Source organism: Lutjanus erythropterus, chromosome 6 (assembly GCF_056507025.1).
Source record: "Lutjanus erythropterus isolate fLutEry1 chromosome 6, fLutEry1.hap2, whole genome shotgun sequence".
In the NCBI taxonomy this organism is placed as follows: domain Eukaryota; kingdom Metazoa; phylum Chordata; class Actinopteri; order Lutjaniformes; family Lutjanidae; genus Lutjanus; species Lutjanus erythropterus.
The window spans coordinates 15925143-15945440 of NC_139322.1; the positions used below are offsets into that span (position 1 = coordinate 15925143).

General features: G+C 37.9%; 2 protein-coding genes across 4 annotated transcripts; one reads left to right on the forward strand and one right to left on the reverse strand.

The window, feature by feature from the left end:
* Positions 1-113: 113 nt before the first annotated feature.
* On the forward strand, positions 114-14924 carry eif2d (eukaryotic translation initiation factor 2D). Of its 3 annotated transcripts, XM_084720846.1 has the most exons (15): positions 114-208; positions 1090-1280; positions 1384-1467; positions 1581-1671; positions 2216-2323; positions 3451-3710; positions 4055-4172; positions 4261-4306; positions 4395-4501; positions 4622-4777; positions 9012-9101; positions 9672-9767; positions 13270-13390; positions 13527-13701; positions 14718-14924. In XM_084720846.1, exons 1-15 carry the CDS (start codon positions 153-155, stop codon positions 14786-14788), a joined length of 1770 nt encoding a protein of 589 aa, XP_084576972.1. In that variant the 5' UTR covers positions 114-152; the 3' UTR covers positions 14789-14924. The 3 variants fall into 3 exon arrangements, with proteins under 3 accessions (XP_084576972.1, XP_084576974.1, XP_084576973.1); XM_084720847.1 differs by lacking the exon at positions 114-208 and having other exon boundaries at positions 1167-1280; positions 1361-1467; XM_084720848.1 differs by lacking the exons at positions 13270-13390; positions 13527-13701; positions 14718-14924 and adding an exon at positions 12227-13121.
* Positions 14925-17171: 2247 nt separating this feature from the next.
* Positions 17172-18413, reverse strand: LOC146325070 (putative G-protein coupled receptor 139). The gene has a single exon (XM_084719983.1). It carries the CDS (start codon positions 18401-18403, stop codon positions 17528-17530), a length of 876 nt encoding a protein of 291 aa, XP_084576109.1. The 5' UTR covers positions 18404-18413; the 3' UTR covers positions 17172-17527.
* Positions 18414-20298: the final 1885 nt, after the last annotated feature.

Here is a 20298-nt window from a genome sequence, read left to right on the forward strand (position 1 = left end):
ACAGCGAGGAACAGCTCATATCTTAAAGCCAACACAAGAATTATATTAGGCTATTACGTCGATACAGAGGCATGTAAGATTTTTATGTGCCGATATAATGAAAATAGAGAGGCGGACATGCTGAATTCGTCGCAGTAGTTTATTCAGAGAAGATGTTTGCCAAACCGTTTCGAGTCAAATCCAACACTGCAATCAAAGGATCAGACAGGTGAGTCAGTGCTGTCGCTGCTGTCAGCGAAACACAATTTGCAAAAATGCAGTTTTCATTTATGTGGTAGTTTACGGAACCGCTAACTAAACCAAACAAACCAAAATTAACCTGACATTGTTGGATCAAGTCTAACCTAGAGTAACGATAAGCTCTGAGGTTAAGCTTCATGTTTGTCCACACAACCACAGTAACAATAGAGATAGATTCAGACCGTCATATCAGTTGTTAGTTAATTGTAGTTAGTTATTCTGAGTTATTTATCCTCAGTGCCTGAACTGAGTTGATAAAGTCAGTTCACTATCAGCTGCAACATATTTAGGATATTGTTTATCTTAGTAAACTGTTTCCTTGCAATTTTGTACATTTTGTAATTTAGCACAAGATTTTAAGACTGGATTAACACTGCAAAGTTGGGTTTCTCCATTCATGATCTGATATTATCATTTTAGTTGCACTTGAACATGCCAGTCCGACTTCTAGTCCAGTAAATAGCATGTTGTGGTTGGTATATTGCTTATATTGCTCTGCTTGTTCTAGAGCTGCAATGATTAGTTGAATAGTTGATTATTTCTTAAATACTACAGTAATTTCCAACTATTGATAACTGGTGAATTGAGTCATGTTTTAAGGAAAAAATATTTTTATGCTTACGATAAGATGTATTAAGCAAGCCATAATATTTTTTTAAATAAAAAATATGCATTAAAGTATATGCAATCAGTAATTTCAAACTCTTAAGCATTTACGTCGAACAAAGCATTGGTTATGGTGTGAATAGGATGTGTGAAAACAGCAAAATATGCAAAATAATATATCTGTAGCAGTGATTATTACTCATATGATATTACCCAATGACTGAGGCTCTTGTTTTTGTTCAGGAGAAAGCTCAAAGCTGACATATCCTCAGCCTTTCCTTCACTGTCTGCTGATGAGCTGTCTGAGCTGGTCCCCAACAAAGAAGAATTAAATGTAGTGAAGATTTATGCACATAAGGGAGATGCAGTGACACTTTATGTTCTGAATAAAAATCCTCTGTTCTTTGAACTAGACAAACGACTTTATCCTACAGGTAAAACACTTTCTTTTAAGTTACATTGAGATGATTTAATGGATACAATACTGTATGGTTCTCTATGTAAATAATTTTAGCTTTATTTTGTCATATATTTCAGTGTATGTGCTTTGGCGTTACCCTGCTCTCCTGCCAACATTCAGGACATGGCCTCCTGTGCTTCAGAAGTTGATCGGAGGGGCAGGTGAGCTTCTTTTTCTAAGCTCAAGACCTGGACAGATGTTTAGCACTGTACCTGTAGATATTATTGCGATATATTAAGACTGATATGTAGTAATACATACTTTTCCGGCAAAGATCTCATGCTCCCAGGTGTGGTGTTGCCTTCAACTGGTCTCCCAGATGTGAAACAGGGCAACTGCTGTGCTGTTACAGTAGTGAACAATAGGTAAGTTCTAAGAGATTTGGAAAGACTTCTGACATGTTCCTCACAGAATTAAAGCTATAATATGTAACATTACTGCATGAAAATGTCTAAAAGTGCCAGACATGTTATACATATATATGGATAAGTTGCATATTTATATTGTCTCAGATTTTTACAACAATGTAAAACCCAGAGAAATCAATCATTTATTCGAGGCAACAGTGTTTTTTTCCTGCTAAACATTGCTAGCTAGTTGTTAGTTGCTATAACAACATACTTCCAGGAAACCACAGGATATGCCGGATACGTCATAGAGTGAGGAAGGAAGTCAGCGAACATGACTATATGTAATGTGAATAAAACCATAATATTACCTCGTCCATGAACATGATTTTGCTTGAGTCATCAGCTATGGTGATTGTTTAAAAGTGAAGATAACAGCTCCCACGATCCCACGCCATTTCACGTAATCAAACTGTGTCTTTTGTTGTTGTGAGAGACACACAGCAGCAGAATGTACCTGTTGTGTGTTTAAGTGTGACACTGTTCCTCTGTTTGATCACAGAGCTCCTGTTGCAGTTGGCACTGCTGCAGTGTCCAGTGCAGAGATGCACAGTTCAGGTATGAAAGGGAGAGGAGTGTGTGTTCTCCACACGTACATGGACAATCTCTGGTGAGTAGCTCACATCTTTATGCAGATTTCTCTCCTGCATTTTTGCGAATGAATGTTTTTTTTATTAAAGGATAGTTCAATATTTTCTGGCCAAGAGTCAGATGAGAAGATCGACAGAGTCTTCATGACTGTCCTTTCATTATGAAGTTACAGCAAGAAGATTGTAAGCTTAGCTTAGCATATAGACTGGAAACAGTGGGAGAAAGTGAGGCTGGCTCTGTCTGAAGGTAAAACAAATCTGAGATCCCCAATAAGATGTTAACACCAATGTACTGTGTCCTCCTCTCTGTTTCTATCGTTACTGGATTTAGTAAAACTATCAGGAATTCTTCTCGCAACTAATAATTCTCTACAAATATAGCATTAATAGAATCAAAATGTAAAGATTTACACATTGCATCATCTTGTATTGTATCATGACAGGGCTGAACTGCATTGCACCAAATCGTTAGCTATTTAAAAATTTCTAAGGTGTATTGTATCGTTAAACATGTATTGAAATTCTTATCGAATTGGTTGATACCTCGGACATGAAACAAATTCATAGACACACCTTATAAGTACCTGTCGAAGGGGTCACCTGACAGGTCATGTGATTGCAAATGGTAAACCAAGAAATGAAAAAGAAATACATAAAATGATGAGAACTGTATTTACAATAAATAATGGACCCTGTAAGTATATTTCATATGGATAAAATGGACAATATTCTAAACCTGCTCAGCATATTAGAAAAACAGTTGGTATCAATCTTCTCATCTATTCTCAGTAGGAAGGTGAATGAGCATATTCCCCATTTTATTGTGAAACCTTTAATGTTGAGATCATATCCTGTCTGGCCAAAAAAAGTCACCATCTGGATTTAACTAAGCAAATAGGTAAGAGCCTTACATTGGAGTAGCAACCATGTGTGTGACTTTTTTTTTATAGATTGGAATCATCCATCCATCTTTTTATTGTTTTTTTTAATATGCACAGTAGCCCTAAAAAGAAATAGTCTCAAATGTAGAGCTGGTAAAGATTAAACAATTGTAGCCAAAATTCTAATGACATTTACAGGTTTCACTGTGCAGCCCAGCAGATGAGTGAACACCTCCAATGCACATGTGTTTTTATACATTTTTAAGGGCTTTTGGAGACAAGTCAGGTCCTCCGTCTTTGCCAGATGCTGAGAGTGAAGGACAGGACATGAATGAAGAGGACGGTGAAGTCAAAGAGGAAGAGGTTAACAGGAGTCTGGGGGAAGAGCAGAGTCCTGGTGGAACAATGACTGATCAAGCCTGTTCTGTTATTGAGGAGCTGAATCTGGCTGAGCAGGAGGAAGAGAAAGATGAAAAGGACAATGAGGAAGCAGATGTGAACCAGGATGACCAGAAAATGCCACAAGGTGCCAGATTTTGTCATATTTCACGTTGTATTTATTAAAATGTAATTTAAAATGATTTTTTGTATTTATAATAGTGGCATTGAAGTACTTGCCACCACAGTTGCACAAAATCAGCTCTTGACAAGACTCAGCCTCATAAATACGGTTATCTTCGATTCAAATCTAATTGAGACAATCAGTGCTAAATGGTTGCAGGGCGAGCTTGAAAGCTTGCTGGGTTATTTTTGTGACCACATCATTGTGTTTTCTTGATACAGCTGGATGATAAAATTTCCTGGTGTGGCAAAATAGAAGCATGTTCAATTAGAAAATGATGTGACCCAGGTCTTACCCTGATTTCACAGAGATAATGGATGCCTTGCTGCTGCAGTGTTTTCTCCATGCGCTCAAGTGCAAGGTGAAGAAGTCAGAGCTCCCTCTGCTGACCAGTACATTTCTCCGCAACCACATGTTCTCCTGCTGGTAAGGTTTCGCTCATATTTTTAGAGGTGCTGAAGAGTGCTTCAGTTTAGTCCTGAAAATATCTTCTGTGTGTATTTTGTTTTTTCAGCCCAAGTGGAAAGCAACTTGATATCAAGAAATCCAGCTACAAAAAGGTGCACGTGATGTCCAGACATTTTCAGATATCAATACTTATGTTGTAGCACCATTAGTAAACATTTACTCAATGTTTTTATCCAACAGTTGTCCAAGTTTCTTCAGGCAATGCAGCAGCAGCACAACCTTGTGCGAGTCAAAGAACTGACCAAGGGTGTGGAAAGCATTGTGGAGGTGGACTGGAAAAATCAAGAGTGAGCCAGGCCCTGTTTGAACTTAAAGAAATTCTTGGTTAAGTTTCAAACTCACTGCACGCCCACAGTAAGAATGACTAGCCTTTTGCTTCTCATTTTTATTACATTAACATGTCATAGACTGCGTGCCTTCAACGTTCCTGAGGAGACAGATGTTGAAGCAGCTCCAGTGCAGGATGGAGGGGAAGGAGAAACCATGTACCGTGCCCCTGAGATCACAACTCTCTACTCCGTGTCAGCTCGACTGGAGCCTCTCTTCCTGGATGCAAAGAAGAGGTGTGTGTGCGCTTGTGTGTTTTCCTAACCCAGACACAAGTTTCCTGTTTACTTGAATGTTGCACTGAATCCCAACCAGATCCAAATCCTCGTCCTCTGACCTCCCTGTGAGGGGAAAAGACAATATTCCCTCTTGGGATGTGCCTGAAATCACTCCCTTGCCCCCTCTGACCCCCACTCCCCTATGTAATAGACACACTCTCCGAAGATAAGTACTTCTAAATTAGTAAATTGATATCTCATGAATCATCATCATTTTGCATCATCACTGACAGCTGCGGTGTTTTTTTGTATCTGTGAAATGTGACGTGTTGCATTGTGGGATTGCTAGCAGAAGGTAGATGCCATTAATGCTACTTTTCTTTTGTTCTTTCTAGAACTTCTTCACAGTAGTCATTTTAACTTAACAAGATTAGGTAAAATGTAAATAAAAGCTGAATACAATCATTAGGAAACAAATGATGTGCCAATATATTTAAATCCTTTATATAATTATGTGTTTCACAATGTGATAGCATTTTTAATTTTGTGCCAGCATCCCTCTTATGCCTTATTTGCAGCAGCAGTGTTGCTTTTTGCCATAACATATTTTTTAAATTCTTCATACTTCTCCATTCTAATGGCCTGTTCATCTAGGTTGAAGTAGTTATCACACGATTGGCCCATTTTGTGCAGAAAAAAAGAGTGAAGTGACACATCAAACACTGTGTGTGAACACACACAGAGCCTGAGGGTTAAGTCTGGGTTAACAAAGAAAGTTGATAGCCTCTGTTATGATACCCATTATCAGGTTTTGTCAAGCCTGTTTATGCAAAGAAAGCCTGGCTGTGTTGCTTCTTTCTTAGTACAGGCCTTTGTTGCCAATTAACCTTTTTATCTGTGCAGTGTTCCAGATGTTTTGTGTACGTTCCACAACATTCCCAGTCTTCTGTTGCTCCTATCCCAACCTTAAACATGTGCCTGGCATCAAATTCAGAATAAGCATAACAAAATCAGTTAAGTTGCTGAGGTAAAACATTGCAGTTTTTCTCATTTGCTTACTTTTTGTCCTTTCAGATGTTTCACAGTTCACATACAGGCCTGAATTGAAAGTCACTGACCACAATGCATGGATGCAAAATGCTCTAATTGGCAAGACAAATAAAATCATGCAACAAAGCAAATACTTTTATCAAACAACACAAATTGTGGTCAAATGAATGAATTTTTCAATCAGTCATTATACAATAGACAGCAAAATACAAAATGTAAATATCAGTATGAACTGAATCAACCTTAATTTGTGATAAATGCCTGTGACATTTGTTGATTGTTATAGTATGTGACAAAAAAGGCAAGTAAGCAAATCATAACATGAACTGTATTACTTTCTCCAATGATGATCGTGTTGCTGTAAGACATAAAACCTATGTTAAGCACGTACACTGGACAAAATTTGATATTCATTATGGGACGGCTTTTGTGAGGCATTCGTTCCTCACAAAACATTCCAAAAACAGTTTCACCCAAAATCAGAAATAATGAGAAACAAAACTTTTTATCCTCCTGCATCAGGTTTATCTGTGCCGTTCTTTTTGGCTGAGCTGCAACAGTGGGGCCCTACAAATGCAAACTGCTCTTCCTCTGGCCCTTCTGCCATGGTCTTTTATGTGTCTTTGGTCTTCTGATCCTGGCATACAAATGCAACGCAGAGATGGCGTTTTTTTTGTACATGGAGAAGCTTAAGAGTTATGCAAATGAGTGTCACACAGCTGCGGCAGAGATGCACAATATTGCAAGTAAATTCTATAAGCCATGAATAGATGTTTTCCTTTTGTTTAAAGGAGCAATGATGAGTCCTTCACTGTAAGTTGGTCAGCTGTTTATAACTGTCAGTTACCTGTTGATGTAAAGATAAGCCTGTTATCCTGAAAAGTAAGCCTACTGCTCTGAAAATACACAGTCTGGAGTTTGAGTTAAATGACTGCCTGCCAGACACCGTTAACATATTGCTTAATTTAACATATATAAACATCTAGTCCCGCTAAAAGATTATTCATTATTTCCTAGGACTCATGAACATGAACATAAATATTCACATGGGGAATAGTCTGCAGTATTTTAACCCGAATAAATATGAAACAGGCAAACAAAAGCAGTCATTCTGGACCGGAATGGAGATTTCAAAAGAGAACAAACTACTTTGCGTTCGTACAGAAAGTTTATGACAGATTTTCTATTAAACACCGTTAATCCAATAGAGTTGTCTTTCTTTCTATGAGATCTGTGTTATAACACGGGTGTGAGGGAAGTGTGAAACCAATTAAAGTGTTAACACATTTGCAAGACACGACTTCTGCTGTGCTTAACTCGCTTTATTAAAGATCAAGTACATTCCAGTTTCACGAAGCGTGACTCTTATTGGCAATCCAGAAAAAATACATCGTCTTTGGGCTGTTTTCAATTGAGTATATGTCAAGAAGGATTAGCAGATTATCACAGTCTGTTTAATTTATGTTTTACACAGTGTCAGCCTTTTTGGAATCGGGGGTTGTAAGCACGGAATCAATATGTTACTAAGAACATAAAACAAACCAAATTGAACTTTGACTGAACTGAAGTTCGAAAACTGAGCTGTGTGAAGAAACACTTAAAACACTGTATAAATATCAAAATCAATCAAAAGGTCATTTTTAAAATGCTCATTCCAGCAAAGACTCACAAACCTAAATTACCCTGTCTTGTCCACCACCTTCTGTTATTACCTTACAGATGTCTAACTTAATAAACAACACTCCACTGCTCCCCCTGTTGTCTTAACAAAACCATTAGTCTCCACTAATTTCAGCAGCACGTGACCCTGGATACCCCCTCAACTCATTATTCACTCTACTCCCATCTGGCCGCTAATACAGAGCACTTGTATGGAGAAAGGCACGTTCCAGCTGCAGTTTTCTCCCCCAGGTGCTTAATTCAATAGCTCCCTAATGACAATAACACACTATGTGTTCTTGCTCTAGGGGCACGTTCAAATGCACAATGGACATGTTGGGGCTTAGGGGGATAATAACATTGATGTATCTTTACAAAACTCCTTTAATAAACACAGCTGGACAGATAGTTTTCTATTATATGCTTCCGATGGTAAACTTTAACATTGTCAGATGTCCCCCACTGCTCAAAAATGGACTTTGCAGCCAAACAGGAGACATCTTGTATCTTGTAGTTAATGGAGACATCTGTAATATGTTTACTGTAATAAATTATAAGATGACCACGATGTGTCATCACACATTGAGGAAGCAAGTTGAAATCCTCGCTTCACTTGATATAAACACTACAGCTGCGGTGTCCCCTTTTGAAATTTCTATTCGGGACTGGAATGTCTGTTTCACATCAATCAGAGTTCAAATCAATGCTGAATTTTTCGCCAAATGGCTAAGTGTCCGTTTATAATTTGTAAGAAGTCATTAATAATCTTGTAGAAGGTGTAGAGGTTTCTAACTGATAAAATGAGCAAAATGTTACTGGAGTTTGTCAGGCAGTGAGACAGGCAGCCACTAAACAGAGTGCGTTAGCAGTCGGCTTTTGTTTTCAGGTCTAACAGTATGACAGTTATTAACAGCTGATCAACTTACATCGTAGGACTCATCGTTGCGTCCTGCTCTGCTGTGGAGCTCCTGCAGCCTGCCTGTCTCTGCCGCGTCAAACTGCACAGACCATCACGGATCAAAACCATGGCATATGCGAGACATGCCCAGTAGTATCCAGCAGTTAAATAGCTTCATTCATGTTTTGGGCTATTTTATACTGTATTTTCTTTTTTAGTTTTGTGTATTTTTTAAATACATCTGGGGACAGGCTTGCTTTTGCTGTGAATGCTGTGGTCATGAGACATGATATAGACTTGCTGTTTTCCCACACTTTTCTAAAAATTGTTTGTGTCCTGACATCAATTTTTACATGGCGTTGCCACACATAACAAACAGCCTACGTTGAGGGAGGGACAGGAAGTTCATCAGCACTGTAACCAAAGTCATTGGTGTTTGTTAACAGATGTGTGGGAGTTTCCATTTGGAAAAAACTCCTTTAATGCAAATTTATGTTTTTGCCAAACTCTCTTTATTTTTGTCTGTATTTTTGAATTCTTATTAATTTAAGTAGCATTACAAAAGCCGTAAAAACTCTCAAACCTTATGATACCTTGATACATTCTGTCATATCCAACTTTATTCTTGTACTATGGTGCCCACAGGAAAGGAACAATACTGCAACCTGGTGAAGTGAGACATATTGTCACAGAGTACGTGAAGAAGAATGAACTGGTGGATGAAAATAATAAGAAGTAAGTAGATGCTGATAAATTGAACTGTTCATAACCACAGATACCAGAACATGTCACTTACTGTTATTACCACCAGAGTACACTTGTTTGTTGTTGTTGTTGTTTTTTATCTTGTTTAGCTCACTGGCTAATCTGCCAAGAGTCCAAAGGATTTCTATTTCACAATCAAACTCTTTGCTTGTCAGCTGATGGGAAATATCCTCTGCAATCAAACAACCCTGAAGGCACAGAGCTCAGTTGATATAACCGCCAGTTTTTACATAAGGGGTTGTAGTTATAAAAGGGCAGCTTCAAAAGCCACTGAACAAACACAGAGCTGACCTCAGGCCATGTGATGTTGTTATAACTGGACAAAATGATTAAATGTGACTGAAGAGGCATCTCATGTTTCTTTTTAGGAAATTTGGCCATCTTCTGATGTTAAGCAAATAGACATTGAGTAATGGGAGAAATTAAATGAAATCTGCCATGGAACTGGCATGGCTTAACAAGACAGCATGATCCATGCTGGGTACCATCCATCCACTGTATGATGTGCTTTATTCAGTGCTTTTTTCTCCCTCTTATCAGCTATGTGACCATAAACCCGACTCTGTGTGACTGCCTGCTGGAGAAATCAGAGTATCAGGAGATCGAGTCTCTCAAATGGGATGACCTGTTTAGCAGGTAAAGACTTGTTTTGTTTTCTTATATCGTGTTTTTAAGGGACAGTGTACAATATAAAAGGTTGTGTACCCACTCATGAGTCTGCTCGCACCAGATTGCCAAAAATTTTATCTGTACTTCTTGAAGGGGCAGCTCACCCCAAAAACACATATTTTTCCCTTTGCCTGTAGTGTTGTTTATTCATGTTTATTCATGTGAGTTTTGGAGATACTGTCCATGGAAATGTCTGCCTTCTCGAATATAATGGGACTAAAGGGCATTTAGCTTGTGGTGCTCAGTGCACCAAAAACATAAAGAAACTATCAAGATACGTGGTAAGGTAAATAGCACTACAGGTGGGAGGAATATGTATTTTTGACTTTGGGATGAACTGTCCCTTTAAGCAGACTACAATGGGAGAACTTACAGTACATGTTATACATACATACTGTGGAATTTTAGAGATTCCCATTTGATTATGATTGTGTCTGCAAGAAAATCAACGACTTGGGAGAAGATTTATTTTCCAGCAGGATAATGAATTGAAACATACAGCGAAAGCTACAGTACACAGAAACGGTTTAGAGACAACAAGGTGAATGTTCTGGAGTGGCCGAGTCAAAACGCAGACCTAATCCAATAGAGAATTTGTGGCTGGACTTGAAAAGGGCTGTTCGCGTCTGATCCCCGTGCAACCTGACAGAGCTTGAGCAGTTTTGCAAATAAGAATGGAGTAAAATTGCAGTGTCCGAATGTGAAAGCTAAAGGTGCATCTACTAAATACTGACTTGAAGGGGGTGAATATTTATTTACTTATTTTACATTATATATTTCTATTTAATTGACATTGCTTTGTAGAAATCTGTTTTCACTTTGTCATGAAAGAGCTTTTTATTGTGATTTTTTTCTTTTTCGTCAAAAAGCCAAATTACATTGGCCGTGATTCCATTAAGTAAAAGCAATAAGAGGGCAAAACATCCATGAGGGTGAATGCCTTTTATCGGCACTGTACAAACTCAAAGAGGGCCTTACTCAAAATGAATAGGTAGTAGTCAAATTAAAATTGAGAAAGAAAGAAAAGAAATATTAAAATATGTCAGTAAATGCAACATAAAATAAGAGTCAATGTAATGATCCTTGCTTATTCAGATGATTAAATGTGTATCAATTCTTGTAATATTTTAACATCGGCATGGTGCCCATGCAGGCTGCCAAATCTTCAGAAAGGTGTTGTATTCATTTCTGAGAGTATATGTAATCTTTTCAAGTGAAATGTTGCTGTTCAATTCCAAAAACCATGCAGCTCTGAGGAGACAGGAATCCGACTTCCATGTCGTTGCTCTGCACTTCCTGGCTTTTCATCAAGCTCTGTTGAGGTTTTTAAATGAAGCTAGGAATGTCTGTCGTCAGATTCTATGATCGCCCTAAAAATCCTTCAACAGAATCCTTAAATAAAGCAATTCATTGGGTTAAATACTCAAGTCTTCTTTATTAAATCAACTTTCTTTATTGAATCTAACTCAATTAGTTCTATCATCTTAAATGTGATTTACGGTGCTATTACATTGCTGCTAGGCGGCCCTGTGAATACAAGTGCGTGCCTCCCTTTGTGTGCAGCAAGCAAAGTTTTTTGACCGCAAGGAAACTGATATATTTTTGTGTCAATGCTCATGTTCATTCATTCAAAGAATTGCAAAATTATATTCATGCACACTGACAAATATAAAACATATGATGAAAAAGTATAATGATTGTCTTTTGAAGTTGGAACTTTATCAAAAATAAGCATTATATAAATTCATTCTCTCACATATAAGACTAGAAAACATCGTCTCCTAAAGGGTAAGAAATCATAACCTTAAATGTATGAGATTTAGTGTGGTTTGCAGAGGTCCACAGGTGTGGAGTGAGACTGGTAACACTATGGGAGTATCATCTGTTTGTCTTCAAAAAGACCTTAAGGAGGCAGCTACCTTTAAAAAATGTTGAAGCTTGAATACCCTAAACACCTGGTAACTTTTAAATTGGTTTCTCTAGTCTGAAAGCCATTGAAATTGTACTATTTCATTAGCCATATGTCTGCATTTATTGTTTTTTTTTTTTTTTTACCTATTTAACAAATTTTGAGTCTGATATAAAAAGTTCTGGGACTATGATGTAGTTTCTTAAATCCAGGTTAGGTTAGTTTTTAGCTTCTTTGCTTTGGGACTTAGTAGTTAGTAGTAGTTGGCACTTTTTTAAATCTAGACAATGTGTTAGTGAACGTATATTTAAATATTATTTGTTTAGTGCCTGGGCCCCCATTTTTCAAGCTCTACAAAGCTCATCATAGTGTTAAATTTCACATGTTTTCATATGTCTTATATATTATATATTATATGCTATATTAAGGAAAAAGGAAATTTTCAAAATGAATAATCAAATTAAATAAATATTTATGAAGATAAGTGTGTATATACTAAACATGTTGTTTTTGAAAGGTTAAACACAACAAATATGGACTGAAGCAGAATTTCTCATTGGATAAAAACATGTTGTGAGTTTTCTAAATTAGTACAGCAATCCTCCTTCAATAAATGTTGGACTTTTCAGCACTCTGGATCACACAAGTTGGAAGGAATCTTATGTAGCCAGCACTGAAATCTAATTCAACAGACAGTAAAAGACTAATAATCTTTAACTGCAACTGTGTAGTCATAACAGGAATGAATGGACATGCCAAAAAAACAAAATAAAAGCAACATCATTTGCAACAACATGAATCGGCATGCGTGTATGCTGTAATGTGGACAGGTGGAGGCAGTCAGCACCATCATTGCAGAGTGGACGCTGAATAAGATAATCATCCTAATGCAAACCCATAATCCAAATTTGATCTGTAAACAACAATAATGTTCCCACTCTGAAGTCTGATACAACATCTGGTTTGTAACTGCTGCTATAAAAGCAAGATACACTATTAAAGAACCAAAGGTCATAATGTTTTTAGCTGATTGTGCCTCAAGTTAAATACATTTTGTCCTGTGTTGAAGCCAAGTGACTAATGGAAAACGTTGTTTGTGGAACAATCACAGCGGGTTTTAGAGATTCTAGACAGAACAAAGCAAAGACCTCCCTCTTATCCTCGTATTGCTTTTTCCACCCCGGTACTTATTAAGAATTAACCTTGTCATCTGTTTGTATAATTTTTAAAAAGTTGCTACATAAGCCCACTCTTATGTATTTTTTTGTTTCCTTCTCCACACATACATACAAATAGAGTTTATATATAAAAAATCCACTTGAAATGTGAAATACTCAACACGGAAGGATGTGCATGAGAGGATACGCAGAACTCTGCAATGTTTGGTGGAATTTGAGAGACTCTGAGTCCTAAATCATTTTCCACACACAGTCTACGTTTTGCAAATCACATTTATTTTTTCACATACCCCCTACATCACTTCACATACCCCTGGGAGTACAAGTACCCCAGTTTGGGAAAAGGGAGTATAGATTAAATATTGCCAATTTATTTTCACAGGACCATGGGACATATGCAGGAGTGCTATCAAGTTGTATTCCCTGGGCAGGCACCCATCATAAAGAAGGGTCGCATTGAGCCCATAGACATCTCTGTTGCTTCTCGAGGCTCTAATAAGAAGGTGATAACTTTTGCTACGATCCCTTAAATTACTGACCAACATGTATATGATACAAATGTGTGTTTGTGGTGATTTAATCTGTCAACCTGGCTGATTCACCGCCCAGCTCTTATTGTTCTCCACATGTCACTTGTAGGTGACTCTAATAAAGAACCTTGAAGTGTACGGTTTGGATCCTGCAGTCGTTGCTACCGCTTTGCAGCACAGAGTCCAGGCCAGCTCCGTCTTACAGCCCATCCCTGGGTCCAAAGACAAAGTCCTGGTCCAGATCCAAGGCAACCAGATTCATCAAGCCGGCAATTTGCTGCTAGGTATGGAATTTAAAGGGTAACTTAGCTACTTTTTTAACCTTACTTTTCCATGTTTTTGTGTCCAATTGACTGATGGGGACAACAGTTTTTGAAAGTGGTTCAGCATACAGTGGGAACGCTACAACATGCGAAACAGGCCGCAGTGTAATCCTTATGGGCAACTGCACACTGTCAGAGTACGTCCACTAAAAGTTCGTGTTTTGCCGGTGACAAGCTCAGACTTGAGCTCACACTATTTTAAATGTGTGACAACATTATAAAACAAATTCCTACAGAAATAGACCTGTTTGAAAGAGTAAGAATTATTTATTTTTTAAACCATAAACAGCTGTTTTATTGCTCTCACCAAGTCCACCATCGTAAAACACACACGTTCCAACTCCACTGCCCCAATAATCACCATATCTAGTTGTTTGGGCGAAATAAACACTTAATTTACAGCTTTAAATGTGGAAATATCCTGACTGTGCATGCTGCTTCTCCCTGCTGCTTCTCTAATGTCCAACCCACCAGCTTTCTCAACTTACATATTGAATTGAGGGTTTGTTTCAATCAAACCACAGTTGCCGTTTGTTGGAACAGTGGAAAGACAAGCCAAAATGTTTATGGTGATTGTTATTTTGTTTCTGTGGAGTTTTGAATAAAGATGACAAGGATGAAATTACTGCTTTTCAGTAAAGGAGGTCTGCTGAGTTTGGGAGAGCAATGAAACAGCTGTTTCTGGTTAAACAAAACTTATCTAAGTCTTTTTTTTTTTTTTTTTTTTTAAGGCATCCCCATAATATCAGCTGATTTGCTTCACACACCAGCCAAAAAAAATAATTTGCTGTGGGGTAAAAATTGGATTAATTCATTATTCATTAGCCATTTGGCCAGTGGACAAAACAGTTAATTTACACCCTGCTTAAAACAGTCTGAGCCTCTTCAGTAGTACTTCTAAGTATCTTACAATGTCTCTCAGTAGATTTATCTGTAAAAGTACATTCAGTTTGTCTAAGCTTTTATTTCTATTTCAGATCACTATCAAATTCCTCGCAAGTACATCCAAGGACTGGACAAAGCTCCAAAAGGTGGCAAGAAGAAGTAGGATTTCAACCTGCATTTACTGTCTTTGAAGCTGCTTTACTGTGTGTAAACACATCAACAATTCATGGAATAAAGTTTATTCACTGTCATCTTCTGAAGGTTGAATAAAGCTGTTGTGATTTGTCTCCTTGAGATAATTCAGAGTAAAGTTACTGATGGAATCGTTTAAACCAAACCAGCATTGTTTCACCACAAGGTAATTTGTTTCTGATGGTGAAGAGAACTTCTTGAGGAAACTCTTCTCTCTGGTTTAAATATTCAAAACCATGAAACACGCAGTGGAATTGATTAAACATTTAATGCTGTGTCCAAAAGAGTTTTATATTTTTCAGCAGTGGAAGCATTTTAGAGGATAGTTTCAATATCAATAAATGTTTCATAACATTATGTTCCCATGTTTCTTAAATGATTTGACTTAATTTCTCCAATGTTAGGTTGATGTTTTTGTTTTTTGTTAAAAGGGAAATAGAGTTGCACAATCAAAACAGTCAAAATCGATATCAATCAATGTGGTCAAGTGAAATATATAAATCGCAGAAGCTTTTTTTTTTTTTTTTGGAAGTATAAAGTATTGATAATGAAGTGCTGCAGAGATGTCTTGGCCCACAAACCTGGTCTGCAGATGTAAGAAAACATGTTTGTTTGGTACAGGCCCCAACAAATGTCACATCATAATGATTTAAAGAGAAATAGTCATGCAAAAATGATCATTCCCACAAATCAGGATTCATATTGTCATATCTGGCAGAATGATTGCATGTTTTTTTTTTTTTTTGTCATATTGTGCAGGTGCTCTCTTAAAACTGTTCAATCTGTTTATGCAACTGTATTCAGTGTTCAGCTTTTAACATTTTTAAATATCTTGTTAATGTAATGGTTTCTATATACCCATGTCATTCACAATTTTGAAAAAAGCATAGCTTTAGATACAATAGTTATTTGTTTAAAGTATTTTTGCACATAAAATTCTATTTTAGGGAGCAGACAGAGGAGAGAGTACTGGACTTCTGTTTCTACATTTATACCTGGAAGCTGTAACAAAAAAGCCTAGGGGGCTTTGTGTTGGTTATGAGGTAAATAAAAAAAGATTTTTAAGAAGATTCCATTTTTATTTGTGCAAAACACTGGAATAAACATGGGTATAATAAAAAGTAACAAACCTGTTTTAAACAAGCCAGTATTTTATGCGGTGTATCTTCAAATTCAAAACTGCAGTATTTTGCATTGTGTAAGTCACCACACCAAAGGAAATTTTATATTTCTCCTGTGGTAAATTCTTTTTAAGCTACTCACAGAATTTGCCATAATTCTTCATTTTATTTGGGTTTTGTCGGGGTCTCTTTTTCAGTAACAGACTCAACTTTAACTTTTCAACCGAGGCTGTGTACAATTACACAGCCTCAGTTATGTTGAGGTCAGGTCTCTGCGGTGACCAATCTAGTGTTCCTTCTGCAAATGTGCTTTCAGAGCCTTTATCATGTTTGTAGTGTTTTTGAAGATGTTTAAGTGGTTAAACATGGAATTTGCACCAATCTGTTTCCCTGAAGCCAATTAGGATTTATTTCTATTTTTTCCCCATATCCTGTACACCCAAGTGCATAATTTCCACTGGGGATTTAGAGGACATTTTAAATTCTGTTGTATTAGAATTGACTTTAGTTTGGGAAACCAAACAAAAATTTAGGAGAAGAATGATTGACTTTATTGCAGATCTGCTGTTTATCATCAAAAATGTATATTTAAAAAAAAGATATGCAGTGTATCATCAAAATATGATCCAAAATGAAAGAGTAACAAATGTTATGTGATATTTGTGTATCCACATTAACACTGGGTTGCACCAACAAAGATTATTTGATTTAAGATTAGCTCTAATCGGTGTTTAAACTAAGTTTACAATAAGTGAATCAGAATTTAAAATTAGCAGAGTTATATTGCACAACCAAAAACTAATCTCAGTTCAGTAAATCCAAGTTTAGAGGTGTAAACCGAAATTAGAGTATAAAAGATGGGGGAAAACCTTAACATAATATGATATTGTTTGCCAGCTACCTGAATCAAACTGACAAAAAAAAAAATAATTGTTTGTTAGCTAGCTGAAAAGTTGGTTAGCCCAGTTATCCATAATGACTCAGCAGAGAATTTTGCTTAGTCCACCTTTAAAAAACAGCCATTTTTAGTTAAAGTTAAATCTCTTCAAGTGTAAGTTTAGAGTTAAAGCTTGATCATAGTTTAAAGTTTTGGTGTAACAGAATTACATTTAATCTAGCTTTAGAGTAAAAAAATAAATTTAGGTCTAAAGAGAGGTTTCAGTGTAATCTTTCTGAACTTATTTCAGTTCAACCATGATGCTTCTCTGATTTTCTCGGCCTTTCCAAGAGACAACCGCCGTCAAGTCGGACCTCTCTGTTTGTTTGCTCTGTGTCTGGAAACCAATGGAGGTAGGAAATTAATTCTGACATTTAAATTGTCACGTCAAACAGTGGGGATGTGTGTTTTGACTGTTAACGAGGAGGAGGGAAAAACACCCATCTTCTTTAACAGACGGACAAGAACAAGTAAAACACAGTAATAAAGAAAATTAGATTGCGTTTTATGGGTCCGTGGTTCAATTAAAGGCTCGTCGTCTGCTGAGAGAAACAAAGTCGTTAAAGCGTTATGACCTGCGTGAGATCATTTCCTTTGTTCCCAGACACCAGGGAAGCGCACCTGTACAAACTTCCTCCGGTGTGTCAGTTTATTAAAGACACGGATTTGTTTTGCAGTTGAAGGACACCCGCCTGACGCACGCAAAAAACTCCTGGCGAAACTTGGACTGCGTGCAAACATACAGGTACATGTTAGCAGCCGCGTTGCTCAGGCTCAGCATAGTGCCGGCGTCTGCCGCGACATTTATCCCCAGGTTGTAATCATTACGATCCAAAGCGTACATGTGAGTCGTGCGGAGGATGATCTGAGTTATGGCTCGGGTGACAGACAGCAGCACGAAACTCATGGACACAGTCACCAGAAGCACCACAGATTTTCTCTTCCTGGAGCGCAGCAGGGGCATGACTTTGTTGACCCTCGAGATCAAATCGGAAGCGACGTGAACCCGGTTGCTGAGAGAGATGAGGCGCATGGTCAGCCCGTTGAGCGTGAGGATGACGAGGAACGGGAATATGTAGGCTTGCAGTGTTTGAAACCAGACCAGGGTGTGAATGAAGGAAGACGGGGCTTCTGGTTTGTAAATGCATCTGGTCTGGTTGTTCTCGCAGACTGAGGCGTTAGACCAGTAGTAAGGAATGGCAAAAATATGACTGAGGAGGAAAACGGCCGCTATGGTCCACGCTGCGCATCTCTGGGTGCAGATTTTGGTTTTCATTTTCCAAGTGTGGATGGCGATGAAACGCTCCACTGTAAACACAACCACCAGCCAGGTTGAGGCGTTGTATGCGCCGTAGTTGAAAATGTCCCTCAGGTTGCACCATGGCTTGTAACTCCAAAACGGCTCCCGCTGGTGGTATTTAACGGAGAGCTCGAGGACCACGATGAAGATCAGAACGAGGTTGTCAGCCACGGAAATGGCCATCAGGTACAAGGTGCTGGACTTGGACAGCATGCAGTTCCTCCTCATGATGATCAGAAAGGTGATGCTGTTGGCTGAGGAAAATATTTGTGTCAGTAAAGGCATCTCGCTATCGCCACTTATCTGCTGTGTTAAAGGGAAACTTTGCCACTTTTCATGTGGCTGTCCAGTCGGTGCTGATGGTAAATGCAATCATCTGATACAACAAATTCTGCAGTGCGTGCTATATTGACCCTGAAGAGCTGCTGCAAAATCTGTAGTTCTTCCTGCATCCGGTGATGTCACTGAATACAGGAGGAACTACGGGCTGGATTTATGATTTCGCCTCTGGGTGGCACAGAGGGCGTGCTATCAATGTGGGAGTCACAAGCTCATACACAATGTATGCTGGTATATGTAGACTGCTGGGTGCTTCTGTGAGCAGAAAAACTCAGTTTACTTCACTTGACTACATTTACCATCAACACTGGACATCCACATGAAAAGTGCATTATTTTGCTTGTAGGTCACTGGTTCCCAACCTGAGGTACCCAACACCCACTGGGAGTCACCAAAGTTTAGTGACTGAGAGGTTTTCTTGATTTTAAGGGGTGTGTGAAAACTTAAAAAATATATACAGTAGGCCTTTATCTCACCATTCCATCTATTTCTTTGAAGAAGACTAAATTAAACTGTTATTTTTATAGTTTAAGTTATTATTTAAGATATAGTCTTTGGAAAAAAATTTATCTCTGAACACCTCAACACACACTATATTCATAGCCTTCACTCTCTGTTAAAACAGTGTTAAAACAATTGTTAAAACAATGAGCGAGCTTGTATGACAATGTCAAAGTTTCAGGGAGAAGAAAACACTGAACTTGTCAAAAAAAAGAGAACCATATTAAGTGTATATGATTGTTAAAAATAAAATAAAACAGATACAGAATTGTATAAAAAGTGCCTGAGCAACTCTGTTGCAATATTCACAGAAAAAACCTTTTCAAAATTCATCCAAATTGCTTGTTTCACACAAACTTCCTGCAGTTAATGTGTTCACTTTTTGGGTTAATGGTAGGGTTTATCAGTTGTTTGGTACTGCTCTCGTTATGCATTTAATATAATATGAGATATCCATAAAATATGTCACTTAGTCAGAGGTCATCAGTTTATTCAATGACAGAAAAAGGGTCCCTTAAGAAAAAGGCTGGGAACCACTGTACTAAATTAGCAGCATCATTTCTTAATGTCACAAGACAGTGAAGTATTTTGGTTAGAAGATCAACCAACAGCTCTAACTCTTGAGCTTTGGTTTGGATGTACTTACAGGGGATACCCACAGCTGCTAGTACAGGGTAGAAAACTTCTTGTAGGGTCACCATCCAGTGTTTTGTTTGAAGGCTCATATCCTCTCGTACCACAGACTGCGCCATGAGAGAAACAACGTCCCAGAAGCCTCTCAGTTCAGTGTGTACATATTGCTTAGGCACAAGACGGTCACTCCCTCTCATCTCAACATACTAACCATGTGCGTCAACCACAGCCTGATTTTATATGGAGTGCTGATGATTAAAGAGGGTTTACGATGATGTGATAACAGCAAAAGAAAAAGCATGAATCCTAATTTGATGAAGTTAGATTTTTAGCTGTCTGTGGACATTAAAATGAATTGATTGACAGCAGATTTTTTGTGACCACTAGAAGGAGCAGAAATAGCTCTGCTTTTGGTCTGAGAGAAATATCAGGCTCTTCAGCTCCTAAAAGCTCCATTATGCTCACCAGCCAGTACCTAACTTTGTCTGCTGTTTGGCGCTGAGCAGGTTTTGTACTGTGAGATTTCGAATTATGTTTTCACTAAAATCAGCTGCGTGTTGCAGCTGAAAATGGCAGTGAAAAGCGGTCAGAAGGAAACAAAACAGTGAAGTTGTTCAGATAAGTACAAAACTTTAAGAGAATAAATAATT